This window comes from Mytilus trossulus, chromosome 9, assembly GCF_036588685.1.
Source record: "Mytilus trossulus isolate FHL-02 chromosome 9, PNRI_Mtr1.1.1.hap1, whole genome shotgun sequence".
In the NCBI taxonomy this organism is placed as follows: Eukaryota; Metazoa; Mollusca; class Bivalvia; order Mytilida; family Mytilidae; genus Mytilus; species Mytilus trossulus.
In genome coordinates, this window is record NC_086381.1 from 78,861,219 (window position 1) to 78,887,498 (window position 26,280).

Genomic DNA, 26,280 nt, shown 5'->3' on the forward strand with positions numbered 1-26,280 from the left:
AAGTACTTATACACAAGTTATTGTCCTGAAACAAGATAAATGGTTGTTTTTGGCCCCTTTTGGCCCTCTAATTCCTAAACAGTTGGGAACATCATACTGAAAATCAATCCCCACCTTCCTTCCGTGGTATTAAACCTTCTTAAAAATTTCATAGATCCATGCACTTAAACAAAAGTTATTGCCTGGAAACAAATATGTCTTCCGACGATGGCCGGACAAGACGGACAACAAAGATGACACAGACACTGACAACATCATGCCATTATTCGATTCCCCAAAATATTTTGTGGTTGTATAAAAACCAAAATGTTTTCATTCTTTAATTATATCTGATATTGTAGGTTATCCTAGTAGTTCGCATCTATACACCAACTATAAATGACCTATTGCATACTGTATTGAAAAAAAAAGACAAATGAATCAAGAAAATGAGGTCAAAGTCAGATGACATATGCCAGACTTACATGTACTCATTACATGTACAGTCATTCCATACACCACATATAGTTATCCTTCTGCTTATAGTATTTGAGAAACAGACCTAATCATGTATCTTTAACCTTTATAAATAAAAGCAGTTCACTATTATTGCATGGAAACGAAGATTGTAATGGATAAAAATGTGGATACCTATCCCCCCTTTATCTGTCAGGAAGGGTAACATGCATGCCATGGGAGTTTGGGTACCTGAGATCACCTCAAGGTTTTATGGGTGTTTGTTTTTCTCAGTTTTTACTTTTCTTTATTGTGTTTTATGTACTGTTTGTCTTTTTAATTGTTTAGTTTTTACCATAGTTTCTGTCATTTTGTTCTCAACTTATGAGTTTGAATGTCCCTTAGGTAACTTTGTCCTTTCTTCTCCTTCCTGTGAAATATTTTATCAGCTGAAATTATGATACTCGCAAGAACAATAAAGCAAAATTAAAATCAACATCTATATTAAAAACATTAACTATAAATATCAACAATTTTTGGTAACCAAGCATGAAAATCTAAATAAAATGTCATGTTACCCTTAATGGGTTTGACTCCCAGTATGGGATATTTTAAATGATTTTTGCTCTCTAATAATTCCATGACTATGTTATTTTTATGAGATCCCGTCACTAATACTGATATGTGTTGTGCATTGTTAATCAAATTAAATGTCATTGTCATTCGCTTTGATTTCAAATTTTGTGTTTTCGTAAATGTTACAAATTTATGTTTTTCTTTCAGCGAATCTGAATTAGGCATTAAAGATGCTGTGTGGCCGTCAGTGCCTATTCCTAGCAAAACATAATTAAGTTTAAACTTTGAAAAATAATTTAGACTGTCTTCGTAGGCTTGATCACTTTGATCAGCCTCGTTACAAATTTGACCTAGATTGTCTACCGGCATGGGGTGTATATTAAGGTATGGTATGTCAACATGTTTAATGAGTTCGGAGTGCAGCAGGTTAAAATTTGAATCTTCATCTGCTAACGAAACACATCTCTCATCTACCAGCCATAGATGAATATATTGCCATGGTAACTGCATTTGTGACAGAAGTTTGAATAATTTCGCCGGTGTATTTCCTCCCGAAACAGCAAGATGAAAACTTTGTTTACTTTGAATTGTCTGCCAAACTAATGAATGAATATGATTGGCTAAGGCCTGAAGTAGGTCAGACTTTTCTATAACAATAAGAGGGTGACCTAAATAGGTCGCTGGAATGCTGTTGTATTTCATCTGCTTCAAGTCTGCATCAAGGTCTTCGACTACTATAGCAGGTCTAATAAACTGAAGCTTGTCAGACGCAATAAAAAAGTTTAATGACTGGTCTCCACCTTCTAAGTACTTTCTTGGTTCAACTAATGCTGTTTCTTCTATGGCTTGGGACCAGATATGCCAAAGTTTGGATAATCTTCCAGTGCTGACAAAGCCTGTTTTGATACCAAGATATAAATCATCAATCACAGCTGTGTACGCATCTCGGTCTTCAATCGGAATATAAAAATGAAAATCATTAATACTCTGTCCATACAACCCAGTATGACCGGTTGAAATAGCCAGTTCTTTTAAAGCAGCAGGCAAGTACGGCTTAAATAGACTCTTTGAAATCAAAATTCCTGGAGATGGCAATTCATTAGGATTAATTTGAAAAATAATTTGCCGAATATTGTCATAATTTGAACCATTCAACTTGTTGCAGCCCGAAACACAAAATCTATCATTTTTAAACAATACTCGAATAAAACTTGATCTTTCATCTAAGTGTTTTCCTGCCACCATAACAATGGGAACACCATGCCATCTTGAGCTACAAATTTTCAAAAGAGTGCTAGCATATGTTGGTGTTTTCATCGACTGAGAAGTGTTGTCTTTTTCTTCAGCGGCTTGATGCATATACTGAGAATACTGTCCAAGGAGAATTTTTTTACTTTCTACTTTTTCCACACTTCCCAATAACTCTAATCTTTTTTGTTCCACTGCTTTTTGATCAGTTATATCTATTGGCAGATCCATGGTTATCAAGGCCAGTAACTCTGTAAGATGATTTTGCATAACATCACGTACAACACCATACTGGTCATAAAAATCTATTCTACCTGAAATCATAATAATTGGATGAACTTTAACACTGTGGATTTTTTATCATTATTTGTTGGATACCATTTTTCTTGGATTTATGGGACAGGTAAAAATGTTCAACGAATGACAAATTATCTATAGGCTTGTGTGCTGACCACAGCTAAACCACAGAATTAAATATATAAGTTTTACTATATCTACAAAAATTGGTACACAGGAAAATATATGAATTCACAGTAAGACACATTTAGACATATATGATTAAAAGACTATTTGGAATATGAATCAAGATGAAATACTTGTATACTACAATAAATGCATGTAAATACCATGCATACTTATAGCTCTTATCTTCTGTGTCATTTGGTCTCTGGTGAAGAGTTGTCTCATTGGAAATTTTACCATACATCTTCTTAGTTCTATAATGATGTACCATCACGCTATTTTTAAAGAAAGGATAGGGTCTAATTTTTACAGTTGGATTATCCACTTACAAGTCATGCAAGTGCAAGTCAAATTCAATCTTACTTATTAAATTAAGAATATAATTAACAGGTGTTATGGATCTTTTGTTCCATAAACAAGTATGAATGGTCAATGTGTACAAATGGTGTAAATACAGGCATCATTAAAATAATAACTAACATTATAATTGAAGTAGTTGGTTGATTGTTGACAACATCACAAATTTTGGCCATAACAAATGGAATGGTCAATATGCTTAACACAGCAATCAATAAAAAAACTTAGTACCAAAGCGTACTTAATTCAGGGAATCAAAGAAATCTATATTGTTTTTTTGTCATTTGGTTCCTGTATTATTGACGAATACAAAAACTAACTTTCATTTTTCATTTTGTTTGAAGCCTTTTACTTGTTTGACTTAAATGACTTATGATTTCTTATTAAGGCTTTTAACTCATACTTGTGTTTTTAAAAGCTATCCTGACTGACCCTTATTCAATCATACTCATAAGGAAGTTGGGAAAATTTTATCTTTAAAATTTTATTTTGAAAATATTGTTTGACAAGCCTAAACCTTGTAAATTTAAATAACAAAAATAACGACCTCCAAGGAAAATTACAACGGATATCAAACCATTCAACTGTATACAAAAATCAATGAATCAAGTAATATAAGTTTTGCTTGCATAAAAAATAGGATTTTGGTGATACGTAACAATGAAGTTGGTGAAGTTTCACAATGTTTCAAATCATTATCAAAACTGTAAAAAAAGTTTTTAAAATAAATAACAATTAAGAGTTATGAAACATATCAAAATGTTAATAAAATATCAGCTGCAACTGAATATTAAACTTATAATTTGAGCATACAAAAATAAAGCACTGTAATAGAACTCCCATTTATATTGAGTATACAAAAATTAATTCATTGTAGTAATTCAAACCAATAACAGTTAACTCCCTTTGCACACAAAATTTTGTTATTTTAGAGTTACCATTATTATTTATGTATTATCTTATTCATCATTTCTATATTATTGCTTGATATCAAATCTTTATAATATTTTTGTAGTCATTTTATGTAATCATGTTTAATAACCCATGGCCACCAGGTCAATTTTCGGTAGTTTGTATTTCAGAAATGCATATATATATATATATGTTTAACCATGAATATTAATTGAAATATTTGCCTACATGTTGCTAATTACATGAATTAAGAGTAAATTGGGGTGCTATTTTTTGTGTGAATATATATATATCTTGTCTCTTAAAGTTTAAATTTATACTTTAACCATGTGAATAAACTACAGTATGGGCTTTGCTCATTGTTGAAAACAGTATCACTATCAGTCAGGGGTACTACTTATTCAAGTGTTCTTTTTTTTTACTTGAAGAAGTAAAAAAAATATGCACATATAAGTAAATTTGTAGGATACTTATACAAGTAAAAAAGTCATCCTATCTTCTTTTATTGAATTCTTAGGATTTCTTTGCTCTAATAGAATTTTGAATTATCTGCTCTTTGCAGATGTCTTTACTTATCATTTCAGTGCAATTTCATGGACAATCATAATTCCATTTGTCTGTTATCTTCAGAACACTGCTCATTTACAAGCCCCCAAGGAGCAATTTTCGAAGGCCTTGCGCAAATACTTAAGATCTTTGCTCAATCAGTTTCTTTGTTGAATTAATGAGATGAAACATTGAACTTTATTTTTAAAAAATGAGCAAACCTGGGAAAAATCATTAAAGGCATGATTTTACATCTCAAAACTTGCGGATTTTTGTGGGATTGTAAGAAAAATTCACTTATACATTGTACAAGTAAATTTTTGAGAAAATTAAGGGGAGCTTATTCAAACATTATTTATTTACTTATATATGTATATTTTTTTTTACTTCTTCAAGTGAATAAAATAAACTTGTACAAGACCCAGAAGTAGTACCCCTGACTGACTATGGTGACCTTAAGTTGTTAATGTCTGTGTCATTTGGTCTCTTGTGGAGTATTGTATTACATGTACTGGCAATCATACCACATCTTCTTTTTTATATTATATGTATCATACTACGATAATCCCTGACAGCTATTTCCTCACCTTTGACACCAATTGTTTCTTTCATGGCTATTTCTATTCTTTCTACATGTTTGTTGTTCAGGAGGTATTCTAACTTCTCAATATTTGCCAATCTGTAAAATAAGTAAAATTTTAAACACAGAAAATAGACAAAATGATAGAACACATGTGATGTTCCTTCTGCATCTAAGTTATATATGGATCATAATTTGGTATTCGGCCTTTGGTTTCTTTTCGTATCCTTTTTTGTAAGTTTTAGAACTTTTATTCTGTGGGTTGTGTACATGTTGGTGTTAGAATAGTATGAAACAAGTGGGTAAAAGTTTTTCATGAAAAATATTATTAATTTTGATTCATGGTTCATGTGACAGGAAACCAAACAGGAAACCAAACTTTATTTTTCCTTATTTTGCACAATATTTTTCAAAAGACATAAAAGAACACCATAATACTAGAGTAGTATATATTTTTCTATAACAGAAATTATACTAATCAAGATAATAATGCAATTCATAATTGTTTTACATGTTATGTATGTATTTTTCAAAATTGACCAAAATAACTCACAAAAATTAATAAAAAATATTAAGTTTACTGTTTACCTCAAGTTTAGATTTAAAAACATTAATATCCTATAGTTATGTACATGTATTTAATCATGGTGTCAAATTAACCAAATATTTCCTAAATTCAAAACCTATCCCTTCGCCACACACAAATTAAAAAATATGTTCCCTGGATCATGCAGATAAAACCATGAAGAAGAATTTTCCCAAGCAGGCAAAAAATTTCTCAATCCATATATCATCATGATCATGTATATAAATGAATGTAAAGTTAAAAACAAATCTTCCCTCACCTTACTGCTGTCGAAAAGAATATAATATGCAGCAGGCAGGTATATATATATATAATTTGCATTTTCGTTTTAATATTTAATTTGAAATAAATCACAAAATCAACAGATAATCAGATAATATCATCAAATTTGAATTCTGGAACAAATGTGAAATTAAGGAAATTGTTTTAAAACATATATATATTTTTTATCATAATTAAAACTTGGTTATTTTTAGGAGCTCTCTTTCAATCAGTCACTACATGTACATGTATGTTGTGTAAATAAAAACATTTTTATATTATATACATTCTTCATTGTTTTTCCTTTTTTATGCAATTTTAATTTTATGAAACAGAAAGAAAACTGCATGATACTAATATAATTTGAGTTATTCCCCTTAGATTGTAGAGTTGCTCATTAAAATTGTATTCTCATTTTGGTAATTAATAAGATATACATTTACTCTAGGTCTGCTATATTAATCTCTTCTGTTAGTCATGTTAGTTGTTAGATTTTAAAGCAGAAAAGACCAGTTGACCAGTATCTTATATAGCCAGACAACCTGCATGCAGGCTGCTCAATAGTTTGTTAGAGTGTGATTAGTGGTGACTCTGATTTACCTATAAAGGTAATATAAAATTGTAAATATCAATGAATATAGCAAGTCATATATCAGAGTACAAGTTTTTGGCAAAAGGATTCCCCTTTTTTAAACTTTTGTTTTAATATCTTTCATGTCTTTAAGCATGTTTTATATATGTTTAGCAAGTATTCTTTAACCTTTTAATCTTTTTTCACTGAGAGATCTTAAAGTGTTCATGTGCCTTTTCATATGAAATTCCAATAAAAGAAGGTTATGTATGATGTTCCCAATTGACTTATTGTAAAATTCAAAGTGAATCCTTGGGAATCACTATCTTTCACCATACTTTCACTGTGAAACATCACCAATCATGCCAATACAATGATTTTTACCTGAATCATCTACAGTATACCTAACTTTGACTACAAATACATGTAATTTACCTAAATGGTAATATTTCTTTCACAACAGACTTTCCAAGGTAATGGTCAACTCTAAATATGTCTTCTTCAACATAATACTTATATATATCTGTGGCCATTTTCTGAGAGGATGCTTGGTCACTTCCGAAAGGCTTCTCCAAAACTAATCTTGTCCAGCTATTTTGGTTGGCATGATAGCAGCAATTATAAAGTTTGTATGATGTGTCGACATAAGCACTTGGTGGTATAGCTAAATATAGAATTCTCCCAGTTGATATGCCATCTTTTTTTGATGAATCTAGTTCTTTCCCAAGATCTTCAAAATCCTGATTGGTTTTAACAGGAAGATACTTCACAACGTTTATAAAAGTCTGTCGCTTAGCGACGCAATTCACATCATTTTTGTCGCATTTTATTCTGTCTTGTAAAATTTCATTTGTGATCTTTTGCCCCTCTTTGGGTTGAATTCTTCCGCAGGCAAAGAATCGAAATGTAGAATTAGTTGATGAGTATTTCAAATAAAGTCGAAAGAAAGAATTCCATAGATATTTCTTGGAGAGGTCACCTTGAGCCCCGACGAGGACAACATCTGTATGATGTCTAATGATATTAACCATGTTAACTGTTTCTGTTATACCAAACAATACTATCATACACATAAAATAGGTCTTCATGTTTAGAGTCAGCTTTCAAATGAAGATGGAGTCTGAAAGTGAAAATAAGAAGATCTTGAAGATTTTGGTACATGTATGATTGAAAATGAGACAACTAAAAATGCATGTTATGAAAATAAAAACATGAGGTTCATACAAAGTTGATGAGCATATGAGAAACACTGACCATCACACTATATGGAAACATATATGGACCATAATTTGCTATTGGGCTCCGTTTCCTATAACTATAGAAAAGTGATAAAATGTAAATTACTGTCAGAAAAGTTGCAACTACATCTAAAGATGCCATTATTTTTATCAACATACAAGTGTATGCTACTCTTCCCTAGAAAAAAAATTAAAATATACGAATTTCAAAGATTCTACAACCGTATTTTTGTGTCGTTTCTCGCGTTACTTTTTGCTTCCGAAGAGCATAATGCTGACTGATTTATAGATAATCGTCACCGTCAAATTCATAACTTTTGGTTTCAAATAACAAAGAACATCGACCAATAAGTATAGTGAGAAGAAAATGCCGAGAACTATAAGTATTTATGTAGCAGATGTAAGAACAGTGGCGTGATTTTTGTGTCTGATTTCGTAACGCAATTTTTAGATGATGTAATCTGCTTTGTTGTAATAGAATTCTTAAAAACAATATGCAAATATGAACTCTCGCGAGATGTTCAAACAGGTAAATCCGAGATGATTTACATTCTTGTTTTGATCTTCGTAATAATTAAGTAAGAAAATTACGTTGTCGTTATGCGTTACATTTCACACGAAACAGAAGTCCAGTTATTTATTAAAATTGTTTTTGTCCTTAAGTTCTAACCATTTCCGGTCATATGTGAAACATGTGACTAACATGTGATAATGCCATTACGGCCGGATGTACGAAATACTAGGTCTAAACATTGTTTTTGTTTCCAACGGGATGTTAGCAAACATAATCTGTAGACTTGTTTCGTCTTGTTTAAAAGAGGAAAATACAATTGTCAAAGAGATTGCGCCGGTGGTCTGTTATTTTTCCTAAATGCATAATGTTACATACGATCCTGTGTGAAAATAAATGCCAAATGACTTGACAAAATCGATTTCATATTTGACAGACGTTAGAACACACTTCGTTTCCCGATAATGATGTGAAGAGTCCTTGGAAAAATCAATCGAAATTACGTCTCTAATCATTGTACCAATGCTCTTTGGATTGATTTAACTTCGGGCCACAATTAAAAATATTTTGGTTTGCCCAAACCCTACCCAAGGTTGAGACAGTGGGTAGGTAGGTAGGCATTTTCTTTTTTTTTTTCAAAAAAAGAAATTTAAGTATCAGATGTTTATTAGTCTTCATGCCTATTCGATTAAAAAAAAACTTCTTCAAATCAGGACAATAAAAGAATTTGAGTAGGCAGCTTTTTTCTGGGTAGGTAGCGTTTGGGCAAACAAACCTATTTTTTATTTTGGCCTCAGCAGTAAATATTATTGGATATTTTAGGTGAATAAATATAATTTAATAACAAATACATGTTAATATACCGTTACACTTAGAATGTACAAAGTTGGAATCTTTGTCACAGTTTTTAATTAATATTTTTTATTCATGTTCTGCAAACACTTATCGGAAACGCAATAAACTTGTCAAAGGAGAAGTAAACTTTTACCATGCATGACTTGAAAGGAAGTACTTTATTGATTTTAGCCCACTAAAGTAGGTTAAAATGTGGAAACCATGTAGATGGTGTACAGGTCACAAGTATCACATTGTGCCTATTTTAAAGATTTTAATTCCATGATAAAAGTTTTTTTCTTTACTGGATTTAAAGAATGTTACATTGCCAATGATTTGGAATAAATTGTATATAACTGGAATATCAAAACCAAATATAAATACATTTTTTTGCTTAAACATCAAGATACATCATGTACAAGGATTATCATGTATCCTGTATCACTGAAGAAAATATGGAAAATTCTGAATAAATTGTACTAATTGTTTTCAAAACAAGCACATATTTAGGAGTTTTATAATACTGTTACATTTAAGATGGATTTTAAGAAAAAGTATACTGTTCAGATTATTTTAAGCAGATTTTGCAATAAAATAAAACTAAAAAAATGCTTTCGGTTTCTTATGGTTTCCTGTCAGGTTTAAAAAAAACTTTAATATAACATTGAAAATAGATTTTAAATATTAACATGAAGCAAGCAACACTAGTAATGGTGTTTATTTATGCCTTTTGAATTAAATTGTGCAAAATAAAGAAAATAAAGATTGGTTTCCTGTTTGGTTTCATGTCACGTAAACGGTGAATCAAAATGTATTAATTTTTTCTCGAAAAACTCAATTGTTCCATTCATACTATTCTAACACCAACACAACCCACAAAATAAAAGTTAAAATTTTAGAACTTATAAAAAAGGATACAAAAAAGAAACCAAAGGCCGAATACCAAATTATGGTCCATATGCAAAAGGCATCATGGTCCAGATTTCTAGTTTTCTTTCTTTGCTTTAGCATGTTTAGAAGTTTTTAAAAATGTTCAACCTGGCATTGTTAAAATAAAAACAAAGACTTAATCATTAATTATTCAAAAATACGGTTAGCCACTTGTCAGATTGTCAGATGCCCCAGACTATAATTTTTTATCGGACAAGTAAGATTTTGCAAAACTTTGTCAGAGGCGGATTTAGGGGGGGGGGGGGGGGGCAGGGGGCCTGGGCCCCCCCTTTTTGGGAAAAAATTTGGTTGCTTATATAGGGAATCATTGAAGCGTGACTGGAGCGGGCCCCCTCTTAGGTCAGTCAGTGGGCCCCCACTTATGAAAATTCCTGGATCCGCCACTGTTTGTTCATGTTGTTTGGCCCAATAAGAAAAATGTCAGAATATTGATCTTCAGACTAGTAGTTGAAAAACCCTTTGGTGCAGACTGATTTATGAAGGTCTTACAATGAACATAATAAAGGCTGTAAGAGAACAGGGGTAATTCTACAATGTACTATATAGTTTAGGATCTAAAATCCTCCAGTGGCCACAAATATGTACATGATGTACAATGATGTATGTGAATATAAATTCCAAATTCAGGAAAATACAATGAAAATTAATATTTTATATTTCTGGAAGAGTCTCTGGCCATGCTGGCCATCACAAATTTACAATGATTTAGGCAACTATAATTTTACATAGTTTGTCCTCAAAAATTTTTAAAATATGGATATGACATGTATGAATGATATCTACAATTGCATTTTACATGTTTATAAACAACAATTTAATTATGTCAACATGTGATAAACAATTTTAGCAGCTGAATTCAATTGATTAAAGTGTTATGGGAGTATTTGATCTGATCAAATGATCCCAGCAGGCATGGCAGGTTGATAAACATGATAAAAAAGATACTTTTTGTCGAAATTGGTGTCAAAGCAGACCTTGGTCATGGTCATGTTGGTCATGTTGGTAAATTGTAAAAATTGATAAAACATTGATAAAAATTTTCATGGAATCAGGATGCTGATCTCGTAAAAGCAGAACGCCCAGAAGAGCTTGTTATATAATATGATGAACACTTATATTGTCAATGAAATAATTTTATATTTTGCTCTATTTACTCAAAAGACAAAAGTTTGTGCATATTGCCTCTGTATAAACTTGTCTCTGTAACATCTTCAATATGCACACCTGAGCTTTTACATGGTGATTTAGAAAAAAATGATTTCACAAAATTAAAAATGTTTGAGTGTATTTTTTTTAAACAGTCATAGTTGGGGGACCTTCAAAATGAAAACGAAAGTAGAAGGAGTTGTTTCCCTTAACTCTGATCATTTTAATTGATAAATATTGGAACTTCTTCATATTGACAGCAATTGAGATCTACCTGAAATTAATGCAATGTGAATTGTGATCTTATATGTAAGATGCCAATTCCGAAAAAAAACATCTCTTGGCAAAGTTAAAGAATTTCAAACATTTCACATTTCTGACAGTGGAATCAGGGCGCAGACATCTTTAATTTTATGGGATTGTTTCGAACTTTTTCCGCCTTCTAAAAAGTAGCAAATTGTAAGTATATATATTGCCAAACTCTTATCAAAAAAATATATTTTTAATTTCAGACATGGCAAGTGTAAGCAACTGACGTTAAACTGTAAAATGAGGTGTGCTAAAGTAAATTCGAAAGTAAATTCGCACACCTGTTATAAGGGGAATAACTCTAATTGAAAACTAACAATGACAAGGAGACTTGGAAAGATAAATTTGAAGAATACGGCGTTATTCTTGTGTGACATGCAAGAAAAATTTAGGGGAAACATTGTGTATTACCCACAAATAATATCTGTAGCTAATAGGATGCTGCAAGGCGCTAAAGTTCTTGAAATGCCGATTGTCGTCACTGAACAATATCCTAAAGGTCATAATCTAGTTCATGTCCTATTTTTTCAGAAGAAATTAATTTGTTTTTAAATTTATTTATTTTTTATTTTTCCTGATATGTGTGGTAAATTTTAAGATAAATTTGAATTATAATTACTTAGTCCAAATAAGTATCAGTCTTGAAATAGGGGGGGCAGGACCTTTTTTTGGGGACACCAGGATAAGGTGTTTTTAAGCTCGTGATTGACGCTTTATGAATTCAGGATTTCTTTTTTTGAATTTTGAAATATTGGGAATGATTATTTTTTAAAAACAGGACCTTGGGATTTCATATTTTTAAATCTGTGATTTTGGGATCAGGACCCCTCCAACCCTCTTGAAAGGCTATTTTTTTTCTGTTATAATGCCATTCCAAATCGTTAGGCCACGGTTTTTTAATTTGTTGGTTTACAGATTTTTCCCATAAAAAAGTCAAGTCGGTCGGTCGGGAAAAAAATGAAAAAAATATCTTTCAATACAGAAAAATATGCAAAATAAATATATATTTCACCTTACTAACAATATGTTTGTTTTATATGCTGTTTTGTCATCATTTCTAAACTTTTAGTTTGATGAAATATTATTGCTAAGTTGTCATAAACATCATATGACATTGTTTAATAATTTCCCGTAAAAAAGGGGGGTTGCACGGACAAAGAAAAAATTAAATCGTCATTTCACAAACAACAAAAACAGATTTGCGTAGCTCTCAATCAATTACAGAAATCTTGGTGAATAATGATCTTCAAGCACAAAAACTGATAACGAAAAAAATGTAAAAATGGTTATACAAAAATAAGTTTCAATACACGTGTCGAAAAAACGTAATAGACTCGTCCACTGGAAAAACGAGAATATCGGGTTAATCAGTTGTCACGCATTCCGGTTTTGATCCAAATGGTCGATATTTTTTATTATCTATGAAACAAGAAATTTTCAGTTCTTAAATTGATGTATTCCACCTACATTGACCTATCCACATTTGGACAAGTCTATTTCTCTGAGATGATGCATCTTACAGACTGATGACAAATAAAGGAAACAAACTTATTTTGTAATTGGTTTTAAACACAAGTTTCGTTCCGCAAAATTATTTGAAAGAGAATTGTTTAAGGGGTTCAAATTAGCGGTAGTCTGAGGTTCCAGTACTTTTAAAGATTAAACGCTGGTCTTCTGATTTGGTTATTAGCTGCACCTGACATACTTTTGATTTTCAAGTTTCAGAAAACATACATATATGATCAATGATGATAAGTTTCTGTATTCATGTCACACTTTGTTATAACTTGTAAATTAATTTGTTAATGAGTAAAGATAAATTAGCTTTGTGCTGAAATTTATTTTTAACTTAGTCCTTGGGGGGTCGAATTTAAGCTTTTTTGTGTACTGGCCAGCCGGACCAGTGGACTAAAAATCTACTGGTCCGGCTCCAAATCTACTGGTCCTAAAAGAGGTCGTTCATTCGACAAACACTAATATAAGTATTAACCCAACCCCCACCTCTAATACGCGTAATTTATTTCGCAGGTAATTTTTTGGTAAATAAATTGAGATTGCAAAGCAGTCAGTGATTTTTATTGACAATAATCTACTGGTCCACCGGAACACCAGCTGACAAAGTCTACTGGTCCAAGGAAAATTCTACTGGTCTAGGACCACCAGTCCAGTGCTAATTTCGACCCCTGTCATGTCAGTGTTCTACTTCCCAGTTTATTAATAGTAGAGCGTGTAAGATAACATTTATTTTATAAGATAATTATAAGAAAACAATTCTTATATTTATGTGCCTCTATAAAAAAAAAATGTGTCATACATGTCATAGGACTAGTGTTGCTCCTTCAAATCTCTTAAATGAACAGTTTCAATCTGTATTTACCCCAGTAACAGATGACCCAATACCAAACAAAGGCATCAGTTCACATCCTAATATCAGTGAATTACATAAAACATCAAACGGGATCGAAAATCTCTTAAATAAGATTAACCCACATAAAGCCACCGGCCCAGATAACATCAGTGGCCACTTACTGAAAGAAATGAAGACAGAAATTGCACCAATACTATGCTTAATCTTTAACAAATCGTACAACACTGGTATTACACCTAACGACTGGAAACACGCTAGAGTCGCACCAGCATATAAAAAAGGGGATAAGCATAAACCGGTCAATTATAGACCTATCTCATTAACTTGTATTTGCTGCAAGTTAATGGAACACATAGTAACATCACATATTATGAAACATCTGGAATCAAATAACATTTTGTACGACCTTCAACATGGCTTTCGGCACTCTCGATCTTGTGAGACACAACTTCTCTCCTTCATCCAAGAACTTCAATCCACAAACAATTCAAATACACAAACAGACCTTGTAATAATGGACTTTGGGAAAGCCTTTGATAAAGTTCCACATCGTCACTTACTATACAAATTACACTAATTTGGCATTAATGGAAACACTTTAAATTGGATCTCTGCATTTCTCTCTGATCGAACCCAGACAGTTGTTCTGAATGGAAGATCATCAAGCACAGTCCCAGTCACCTCTGGGGTTCCTCAAGGTACTGTCCTAGGTCCAGTCTTATTCTTGCCAGGCGTATATCAACGACCTTCAAGACTACCTTACACATAGCAAACTAAGACTATTTGCTGATGACAGTATCATATACATTCCAGTTAAATCCCAGAGTGACTGCCTAAAACTGCAAGCTGACCTTGACGCAGCTGCAAAATGGGAAGAGGACTGGCTGATGGCCTTCCACCCAGACAAGTGTAATGTTCTCTCTGTTACAACTAAACGTCAACCTTTAAAACATAATTACACTCTCCACAATCATATACTAGAATCTGTTACATCTGCTAAGTACTTAGGCATCACATTACAATCAAACCTTAAATGGGACAAACACATATATGACAATATATCGAAGGCCAACAAAACTCTTGGCTTCCTTCGAAGAAACCTGAAAACACCAAATCAAAACATCAAGAGCCAGGCATACCAAGCACTTGTCCGTCCCAAACTCGAATACTCTTGCTCAGTTTGGGACCCCCACACTTCAGAATCTATTTCAAAGATAGAGATGGTCCAAAGGCGAGCTGCTCGGTATGCCTGCAACAGGTATCATAATACTAGTAGTGTATCAAACATGCTGAACACACTAAACTGGCCTATTTTAACACAACGCAGACTGCGTGCACGACTGGTTATGATGTACAAGATCACACATCAACTTGTTGCTATACCATCTAGCACAATTCTCATTCCATCAGACTCAAGAACCAGAAAACATCAATTTCTCTCACCTTCAGACACATTTATACATCAAAAGACTCGTACAGATTTTCATTTTTCCCATACACAATAACTCAATGGAATCTTTTACCAACCACAGTAGTAAATACACAGACAGTCGACTCTTTCAGAGATCAGCTAACATATGCTGTTCTCTCCACTATTATTTAAAAAACTTCATCTCATGTACATAGTTTTAATCACTACATCTGTTCTTTGCACTGTTTGTAAATAACTAAAATATAAACTTAATTTTAATAAATAGGCCACATATGCACCAGTTATTAATCATCTTTATTCAGATGGAAAACTGGAAAACTTAAAGAAGAAGAAGAAAACAAAAATAGGACAATCTCATACACATGCCTTTATAAAAGTAAAGTTGTTTGAATTATCTCCCCTTATATATTGCAAAGTTAGAAAAATTGAATCACAGGACTATAAATTCTGCATTTCTTTTTTTAAAACGGTTAAAGTGTTTCATGGGGATAAGTTAAAGTATGATTTTCTTCATTAGATGATTTTTTTTTACAAAAGGAATATATTTCTCCCTTGAAATTTGTTATTTTCCTACCTGCCCTATTTTTCTCTGGAATTAGACAGGCAACAAGCTATTGATATACTTTAACTTTCTTAATTAAACCCTGACATGAAATGTTATTTATTTCATGAACAGCCTAACCATGCTAACCGTCATTATTGATAATAGAACTCCATGCCAGCCATAAACATTATATAGTTAACTTATTATTATATATAATTTTGTGATCATCTTGTAATGAATTGGCAGTACTTCTTGTTTCATCAAATGACACCATTTTGAATTAACTTTATAATTTCATAAGATTTCAGTCACAGTGATTTGAATGCATTGTATTAACAATTTCAATTTTGTATTTCAGGTCTCGGTCCAACAGTTTCTGAAATAGATGTTAGTCAGGAGAAAGTATTCCCAAAGACTTCTTTTTCTATGTTAATTCCCGGTGTTGTGGACCACCTGAAAACTTTGCCAGGTGAGAATACAAATACACACAATATCATAATGAAGAAAAGTTGTACATTTGCCAATTAGAAAATTATCCACCAAAGTTTAAAAGTGAGCAAAGGTATGTTTCATATACTGTGACAATCACTTACAAATGTAAGCATTCAGGTTGACATTTTTTAACATTGCCATTTACAGGCAATTAAGAATTGAATGCTTCTTTTTGTAAATTTATTGGGGTGTAAAAGCGTTGACCGAAGTACATTTTGTATGAAGCTCGGAAGCGCTTCATACTAAAAATGTACGCACGGACAACGCTTTTACAACCCTATAAAATTACAAAAAGAAGCATTCAATACCTATAATTACATTTTTTTAGCTAGGATCATGAAAACACGATTTTTATCAAGTTTTATTTGATTCACCTGCGCAGTTTTTTGTGGGACCTCTTGTCATCATGAATGAAAAGTTTTATTGTCTAATGCAACTGCTTACTGATTAACATGTGATGCGCAGTTAGCCAATCATAATAACGTATTATAACAAAACATACATCTAATGTAATTATTGACAGGTATAATAGGGAAAGTTTGCTAGCCATAAAACTATCATTCAATAGACAACTTTTGTTTGCTGATGATGAAGAGCGTGAAATATTGAACATTATGAAACAATAAATATGGGGCAATAAGATTATCTTTCAGTTTAATAGTCCAATTGTTTGAGGAATTGGTATACATGTGATTTTTTTTTATATTGATTAATATCCTATTTTTAAAAATTTGCTGATTATTTCACATAAAAAGAAAAAAAATTGAGAATGGGAATTGGGAAACGGTCAAAGACACAACCACAAGATCAAAGAGCAGAAAGCAGCAGAAGGCCACCAAAATGTCTTCAGTACAGCCAAAAAATCCCACACCCGAAGAAAAAAAGAACACTCATGATTCCCCCAATTTTTTATAAATGTGAAACCATTCAAGTATGTTGGCTCTTCCAAAATTAGATAAAAAATAAACAGCACAAAAAGCCAATGACATATGGAGATATAGAAATTGTTTATAACAACTGAGAAATAACAAATTAATGAATTGTTTATAGTATAGACTGACCGTGGTGTAGAAAAGTCAAATAATATTATTAAAGGGGAGGTAATTCAGAAAAATTATGGAAAAGTATTTTACTTTATTGATTGATTGATTGTTTGTTGGTTAACATCCCTATTTTAGCTTGATATTTCCTTTCAGATGTCAAGTCAATAGTATTATGTGGAATAGAAAATCATGTATGCATACAGAATACAGTATTGGATTTGTTAGAGGAAAACTTTGATGTACATATTATTGCTGATGCTTGCTCATCAAGATCTATGACAGATAGGTTTGTACTTTATATTTTGTACCAGTCTTTGTTATTTGTAACATTTGGTGTTTTTCTTTTATTCCTTTAAAGCCCAAAAAGTGACTGGGGGATAGGAAAGAAATATGGTTGTTTGGTCTTCTTCAGACCAGCAGTATACCCTTGTCTTGACAAAGTATGGAGTTTGTTTGGTTGTGCTAGACGCATAGATTTACACCCATGTCTGGTCAGAATGGGGATGTTATTCTGATGCCTTATGTAAAAAGAGTTAATGCACTGTTTCAATACTAAAGTTCACTTTTTTCTCATCTGAGAAAAATCTGGTTTACAGGATCTTTCTATTGAATATACTGTTTATTGGTTCTCTATCTAATCATAAACATGCATGAATTTTTTATTTCCTATCGTTAATTATCCGTTTTTAGATGGTGACGTTCCCTTGTCACCCTCTTACGATGTTTATATATCTCAACTTGTACGATTCCCTCGTGTATGTAACAATGTTTTAGATTTTAACGAGAGAAATTTATGTATTACTGAAAAATTATTACACCAGGGTTTTCGATATCACAAACTAGTCAAAACATTTACTAATTTTTATCATCGGTATAAAGACATCATTCGTAAATATAGCTCAACATGCAGACTTTGTATATGTTCAGGTATTTCACATCCAAATTTTTATGGAAATATTCCTTATAAAGCACAAAAGTGTCAGTATTCACCTCAGAAACTTACAAAACCTTTGAATAGACTTATTAAGAAGGGATATAATTACAACACTGTTGTCAAGTCATTAAAGATTGCATATTTTGGCATTAATATTGAGTCACTGATAAGGTCTTTGCATCGGAACTAAACACATTTATTCTAAAAACAGTTGTTGGCATGACACAGGTTATGTTCTTCTCATATATGTTATGATGGTATGATACTAAACCCCTTACGGGAAAGATTGTGCCTGATGTTCACATGATGAAATCATAATCTTTCAGTCAGTTTCATTGAAATCTGGAGCTGGAATATCTGTTAACTGCTAGAAGTCTGTTGTTATTTATGTATTATTGTCATTTTGTTTATTTTCTTTGGTTACATCTTTTGACATCAGACTCGGACTTCTCTTGAACTGAATTTTAATGTGCGTATTGTTATGCGTTTACTTTTCTACATTGGTAAGCGGTATAGGGGGAGGGTTGAGATCTAACAAACATGTTTATAACCCCGCCACATTTTTGCGCCTGTCCCAAGTCAGGAGCCTCTGGACTTTGTTAGTTGTATTATTTCAATTTTAGTTTCTTGTGTACAATTTGGAAATTAGTATGGCGTTCATTATCACTGAACTAGTATATATTTGTTTAGGGGCCAGCTGAAGGACGCCTACGGGTGCGGGAATTTCTCGCTACATTGAAGACCTGTTCAATGGTGACCTTCTGCTGTTGTTTTTTTATTTGGTTGGGTTGTTGTCCCTTTGACACATTCCCCATTTCCATTCTCAATTTTATGAAATATTGACACTGAACAGTAAATATCCAACAAGCAAACTATTTACCATGTTACTATTAAAGTTCTAGATATCAAATATTTGTGCATATCATGGGTTAGAATTGAAATAAAAATGGTATGCATGTTATTTTGTTCATGATGAGAATGCAAATCATGATTGACCAGAAAAAAAACTTAAAACGAGATAGTGCATTGTAACATGTGTAATATCAACAATTATCACTTAGACTAAATAAACTAAGATTTTTACTGTATGATAATAGCATTGAATTAACGTAAATGGGCAAAGTAAAAAAAAATGGTCCAGATTTATTTTTTTTGGTCAAATTTCAACATTGTTTTAGTCCATTTTCTTTTACAGTATCTTGATACATATACATTTAAGTTAATAAATCCAAAAGGATATAAAAAAGTGTAAAGAAACAGAAAAGTTCTGAAACTTTATTGACATAAAACAATTGAAAAAAAATAAATCAAGTATACCTTTTGGGAATAGATTTCAAACAAATACTATCAAATATTAATATTTTTTTCGCCCCATTTGATTGCTGAAATCCAAACATGACTTTTAATGCAAAAATAAATAATCTCATCTTTGATTATAACTTTTTTTAATGTTTTTGGCTATTTTTTGTATCAATTCATTTAAAGTTGATTGCACAAGTTTTAATTAAAAAATAATTCATCAATAAGTTGCTAAAAAACCTTCTTCTTATCAAAATTAACCCTTTTTTAAATTCACTGACGAAAAAAAATGATAGATAATTCTTTTAATAAAAAAGATGTATCAAACAGAATATACATCCAATTTCCCCTGTTTTTGTTGCACTCCTGACATATTATAAACCAAACTAAAATACAGAAACTAGAACAAAATGCTCATGATTTTTAAAATTTTTTCATCATTGTTGGATTATAAAGACCTAAATCTGTCATTTGAATGTAATTTCTGTTTTACCCTATGCATTTTATGCACTTCAGACCATATTCAAATTGATTTTTCTGACACATTCTTATACAATTGAGGGTAAGTTACCAAACTATGAGCTAAATTCCATTAAATATTCATCAGAATTGTTGTTTGACAGCTTAAAAAGAGATCTGCAATCTTCAAAAATTTTCTGAACTCTTTTTTTTTTTAAATTATTACCTATATAACATGTATAAGGTACTTTATTTCCCCAATCTTGTTGCACTCCTGACATTCAATATATATCAAAACAAAATAGTTTATACATCATCAAAACATACCATGATTTCTAGATTAAGTGTTTATATACATTTATGCCTTTCAGATTTGACATTTTATTTCATTTAAACAATATTTTTTTGATCTATATCATACATATCACTTATTGTATACATAAATTCACAACTCATCACATTTCGCTACTATATTTTTTAAATGGCAGTGATTGCAATGTTAAAATGGGCTGAATGTTGTGGCTTGATGTGTAGAATAATCCTGCTGAATATCTTTCGAAAATTTCAAGCATTAGAAAAATTACATTAAAAAAGATGTCAAAATTGTCAGGAGTGCAACACTTTTTTTTTGTAAGAGTTTTATTTGAAAGACACAGAAACTTGTAATATGATGATATGTGCCATATATTCTTATGTATATTATAACTAGTATGTCTTAGGGATGATTCCAGCTCAGAATGAAGCTTATCCATTGAACTGTTTTGATACAGATGTGTTTTGAAAAAAAGTTGTGCCATGTCAGGAGTGCAACACAAAAAATAATATTACTGAGGAATAGAATGATTTTTGCTTAAATTTAGCTCACACCTAAAAATATACAAAACTCAATCCTGTATAACAAACATATTCTTTTAGAATTTCAAACCAGGACTTGCATTTTTTTTTTAAATATATTTGTCCCAATAAAAAATCTTGAATGATGATTTATATAATTTTAAAAATTTAGGAAGCTGATTCTCATAAACTGTGCATTTTTATGAGAAATAACCATATTAAAGTTTCAAAAGTTTTATAATGGTTTCATGAAATACTAATTATATTATTATAACTGTTATACCAAACAGTTAATTTTGTTGAACCGACTTGACATGAACTTACCACAACAAAAAGGTTTTTGCACATATTCAATATTTTTTTATCTTAGAAAGTTTTGCAAATTTTGAGTTCATCTAGCTTATTCAACCTTAAAATAAATAAAAGATGGGAAAGATAGTTGATGAAACTAAACTTACTAAACTTATTTGAGAATAAAATCAGACAGACTAAGGGACCAAAACACACCATCAAAGTCAACATCGACTTTAATTATGATGAGCAGAAAATTGAGAAAAAAATCTGAAAGAAGATCCACATCAAAAACACACTAGACATTATATAACCAAAGAAAGAACAAGAAATGTAAACTTAAATACAAAGACTTTAACATAAAAACAAAAACATAGATATAAAAAATGGAGGAAAAAAACAGAGAGACTGGCAACAGAAGAGAAAAATAAATGTACACAGCCAAAAAAAAAAATCCAAACCCACAGAAAAATATCCAGTCGATAAGTAAAAGTACAGGTACAGATACATCATCTAGAGAAATCAGAAAGAAGACTAAGCAAAGGGAAAATTTGTCTTGACAAACCCAAATCTTGCCCTTAAACAATTGAATACTAGTACATCATAGCCACAGCTAAACCAAGGTAGTTGTAATAACTTATCAGTACTGATGGAAGTGTGCTAGAAATTGAGTGGTGCTGACATGGAAACAAAGTTGAGACCCTTAAAATAGATCTGGAAACTTGAAAAGAAACTGGCATATTCAAAAAAAATGGAGGCTACCTAAGAAGACTTAGAACTAAGGAACTCTTTGAAAATGTCATTTTCTTTTCAACAGTTTTCAGATATTCAAGGGGTTCCTCGTCTTTGTTTATACTTCAACATATTTTAAGACTCATCAATTTCTTGTACACAGCTGCCACCAGTTCTAATTAACTCTTGACAATCACTTAGGCGTAGCTGTGGATATGATGTGCTCAATTGTTTTAGCACAAGATTTGAAATGGTCAGGCAGATAATGTCTTTTTCTTTGACTTCTCTTTCTGATTTCTTTAGGTATTGTTAGTGCATCTGTACTTTTGCTACATGACTGGACAATTTTCTGCTGGTTTTGCAAGTTTTTCAGCTTGTGCCAATTTCCTTCTTCTCTCTTGTTGCCACTTTCTCTGTTTTGTTTCCCTTTTCTCATATGTGTTTTAATTCTGGTCAAAGTCTTTTGAATTAAGTGTTACATTGTTGTTGTTTTTTTCTTTATTCTTTGTTTATATTTGTTCAGATTGTCCTTTAGATTAGGATCTTATTTCAATGTTTTTCTCAATTTTCTACTCCTCAAAGTTAAAGTTATTGTTGACTTTGTATGCACTTAGCCTGTCTGATTTACTCTAAAGCTTAGTTTCACAACCATTTTTCCTATCTTTCATTCATTTACAGGTTGGGTCTTCAAATTTAACTCAAAATGTGATAAATGGTTTGTTATGGTAAATCCATGTCAGGAGTGCAACACAATTAATAGTTTGTTATAACAGTTATAATAATTTAATAAGTGTTAGATGAAACCATTCTATAACTTGTAAAATGAAATATGGCTATTTTCTAATCAAATGACAAAGTTTAAGACAATTACCTTCCATAATTTGAAAATTATTTGAATATTTAGCATTAAAATATGTTTGCCTGTGACAAAAAACAATTCTTATATCTAAGTCCTGCTTTGAAACCTACCTTTAAGAATTTATTATACCTCATACATGTAATCTAAATAGTTAGAAAAAATGTTTAGATGCAAATAAGTCACTAGGAGGTGATATTATCTTGAAATGTAAGTCCAAGAAAATGTCATTTTAAAAGTGTTGCACTCCTGACATCAAAGATTTGGTTCTAAAAGAAAAGTTCCTCGTCTATCAGACTCCTCTTTGGGTGCAATCTTGTATCTAGTATAGTATCTTTTAAAAAATAAAACAGAACCATATATTTGCTTTTGCATTTTTTAAGTGTGAGTCTTTAAACTTCAAAGTTGCACTCCTGACACTCATAGGGAGGCCTTATTTACTTGACTCTCACACATTATTTATATCGATAATCAGGTAAATAAACTATTTATTCTAGAAAGGACATATTTGTTTAACAGTATTGACTTTTGTTTATGTTTAGGTGTATGTCATTAGAGCAAAATTCATTCTTTTTCTCAGTAATACTGATTTTTGTGTTGCACTCCTGACATGGCACAATTTTTTTTCAAAACACATCTGTATCAAAACGGTTCAATGGAAAAGCTTCATCTTTAGCTAAATTCATTACTAAGATATAACAGTTTTCAAAGAAATAAAAATTTATGGCATATCACTCCATAAAACAATTTGCTGTGTCTTGAAAAAAAACTATTTTTTCAAAATGTCACAAAAAAGTGTTGCACTCCTGACAATTTTGGCATCTTTTTTTAACATAACTTTTTTATTACTTGAGATTTTCCAAAGAAATTTTGCAGGAATATTCTACACATCAAGACACATCATTTGAAATCAAATTATCCAATAAAATTATCAGCATGGTTGATAAATATTGCTATATATGCAAGGAACCATTTATTTTGACTTTGCCCAAATTCCATATTTTTCGAAATGGTGCTTAGCGGGCTGATATGAAAAGTTTATCACATGCTTCGATTGTTATCACATGCCTTTCCCTAACGTTATCGCATGGCATCCGGTGATACTCAGCAAATTCCAGAAAATACGCCTCTATACTACGTTTTTAGTGAAAAACAATAATTTACAAAGTAGTGTACAAACCAATTATTTGTATACTGGAAAGTATATTATGTCAAATAATAAGATTAACAAAATAATATGAAATAAATGCATTTTTTAAAAGTTTCAAACATGATTTAGAAAGTTAATTTAAAAAAAGTTGACTTTTCCACAGTGTTCATATGTATATTGTTGAAATATTTTTTTTTGTCGATTTTAAATTTAAATATTTTTCTTCTCTATTTCATATCGAATGAACTAGATTTGGAGTCCGACATCCGTGAACTTTTCACACTTTGAACTTATATTTGGGAATCACGTAAAAGGATCAATATATGAATCTAGCTGTTATTTTTCTCCATTGTTGAAGCATATGATAAAAAGATCATAACATGTAATTTTTCATATCGCATGTATTATGTCCTCAATGCTCTTCAACTTTGTATTTGTTTGACTTTTTAACTATTTTGATTTGAGCGTCACTGATGAGTCTTATGTAGACGAAATGCGCGTCTGGCATATAAAATTATAATCCTGGTACTTTTGATAACTATTATCAGCCCTCGGTAAATATCAGCCCTCGAGCCATGTGGCTCTTGGGCTGATATTGAACCTAGGGCTGATAATACATGCAATATGAAAAATGCCATGTAATAATCTTATAGTATTTTATAGAAATATCTAAGAATAATTTGAATATAAAATTCTGGAAAGTTTATAAGACATGTCCTGTAAAAACTAACCAAACCTAAAGAGTTTTAGCTATGTGTGCTTGGCTAAGGTTCATTTTACTTTCCCCCTTTCCAATTTGATCAGTTTTTATCATATATTTTTATCTATTTTCCAGATTGAGTAAGATTCATCTTTTAATTTGTTACTAAGAAATATACTATAAATATTAAAGTATTCTGATTACAAGCATAAGTGGTGATGTAAGAGGACACATTTTTTTATATGTTTAATTCAGGGGAAATAATCTAACTTGATATCATGGATATGAACCTACTACAACCCAAATTTGCACTATTTCTAGGAAAATGTGAGTGTTTTCCAAGTTTAATTGGGTTTTTTTCCTAAAAGGGATTGCTTCAATGAATTATCTTTTTGATATTGATATAGTTATAAATTATTTGTTTATTCCTAAACAATAATTGGTATATATATATATATATCCTGTATTTTAAATGGTTTCATTTGAACCCAATATTTATCAAATATCAGCTTACCATTAATTACCTTTATTTGTAACATGAACTCTAAACTACCCTTCAGTAGAATTTAAAAACATTGTCTTTTTTAAATAAATCAAAGTATCTATCAACATTCAATGGAATTTGCTGTTTCATGTGGCATTAAGGTCTAAGAATACATGCTAAGATTTGTGGACTCACCAGAACTTTTGATTTTGATTTCAGGATGTTTGCCTTCCAGAGAATGAGAGAAGCAGGAGCTTACATTACAACCAGTGAGTGTATGCTTCTTGGACTGTGTGGGGATGCTGCACATCCTAAATTTAGACCAGTACAAAAACTAATAACAGAATCAGCACCGGACACAGGCTTACTGAACACAACAATAAAGGGAGAAACGGCTCTCTAGACTTAAAGTGATACAATTTAAAGAAACAACTGTTATTATGTGTGCCAATATTATTGGAATTGTTGATAATTTAAAGGAATTTTATTAATATAGAAGTTATTGCACAATTTGTAATGATTGTATATGGTTAAAAGTGTTATTAATGAAATGAAAATGATTGTCAAAATGTTTGAAAGATTTCCAGTTTTGTGGTCATTAATTGTTTTACATTTTCAATTATGTTTATTGACCATGAAAAGTATGTGTACAAATTGAAGAGAACTAAAGAGACCCTGACTGCTTTACAAAAGTACTGACAAAACTACTGAAACCACATACTTGTACCATGAAAAAAGTACAGTGGTATCATGTACTGTAAATTCAGAAATTATTGTGTGCATTTATTATTGTCATTTTTAGTTTTTGCAATATTCAGAAAAATACTGTTTGATCCATATGAACAATTTCAAAATGTCAGTTGCAATTACTGCAATTATAACCCTGACACATTTTTCATAATAATGAAAACATCACAATAATTTCTGAATTTACAGACACTTGTTAAACAGTTTTGCCTGTTAATAAAGGTTATTAGTTGGTTTTTTATTTTACAGATCTGACCAATTATTTCAAAATGAAGGCTATTTTCTGCCTCTCCACTTAGTAGACTTAATTCAGGGCCTGTGGCAAGATTGTTGACAAAATATTATCAACTATTTTCAAATGTAAATTTTGGCAGTTATGCTACACTCAGTCA

General features: G+C 31.2%; 2 protein-coding genes across 2 annotated transcripts; one reads left to right on the forward strand and one right to left on the reverse strand.

Annotated features, from left to right (window-relative positions):
- Positions 1 to 921: 921 nt before the first annotated feature.
- Positions 922 to 11,623, reverse strand: LOC134683445 (GDH/6PGL endoplasmic bifunctional protein-like). The gene is made up of 4 exons (XM_063542735.1): positions 11,489 to 11,623; positions 6,970 to 7,654; positions 5,124 to 5,215; positions 922 to 2,573 (listed from the first exon to the last, which is right to left on the reverse strand). Exons 2-4 carry the CDS (start codon positions 7,620 to 7,622, stop codon positions 949 to 951), a joined length of 2,370 nt encoding a protein of 789 aa, XP_063398805.1. The 5' UTR covers positions 7,623 to 7,654; positions 11,489 to 11,623; the 3' UTR covers positions 922 to 948.
- A 186-nt stretch (positions 11,624 to 11,809) lies between these two features.
- Positions 11,810 to 25,544, forward strand: LOC134683446 (isochorismatase domain-containing protein 2-like). The gene is made up of 4 exons (XM_063542736.1): positions 11,810 to 12,022; positions 16,226 to 16,336; positions 17,556 to 17,688; positions 25,361 to 25,544. Exons 1-4 carry the CDS (start codon positions 11,842 to 11,844, stop codon positions 25,542 to 25,544), a joined length of 609 nt encoding a protein of 202 aa, XP_063398806.1. The 5' UTR covers positions 11,810 to 11,841.
- The last annotated feature ends 736 nt before the right edge of the window (positions 25,545 to 26,280 follow it).

Bases quoted from the DNA above. Each gene is read 5' to 3' on its own strand.
- LOC134683445 (XM_063542735.1), bottom strand. From the start codon at position 7,622: ATGAAGACCTATTTTATGTGTATGATAGTATTGTTTGGTATAACAGAA. The intron at 5,216-6,969 runs GTAAATTACATG...CTTATTTTACAG, and splicing joins AAAGAAATATTACCATTTAG to ATTGGCAAATATTGAGAAGT. The intron at 2,574-5,123 runs GTGAGGAAATAG...TTATGATTTCAG, and splicing joins AGAAACAATTGGTGTCAAAG to GTAGAATAGATTTTTATGAC.
- LOC134683446 (XM_063542736.1), top strand. From the start codon at position 11,842: ATGACAAGGAGACTTGGAAAGATAAATTTGAAGAATACGGCGTTATTC. The intron at 16,337-17,555 runs GTGAGAATACAA...ATTTCCTTTCAG, and splicing joins CCACCTGAAAACTTTGCCAG to ATGTCAAGTCAATAGTATTA. The intron at 17,689-25,360 runs GTTTGTACTTTA...TTTTGATTTCAG, and splicing joins TCAAGATCTATGACAGATAG to GATGTTTGCCTTCCAGAGAA.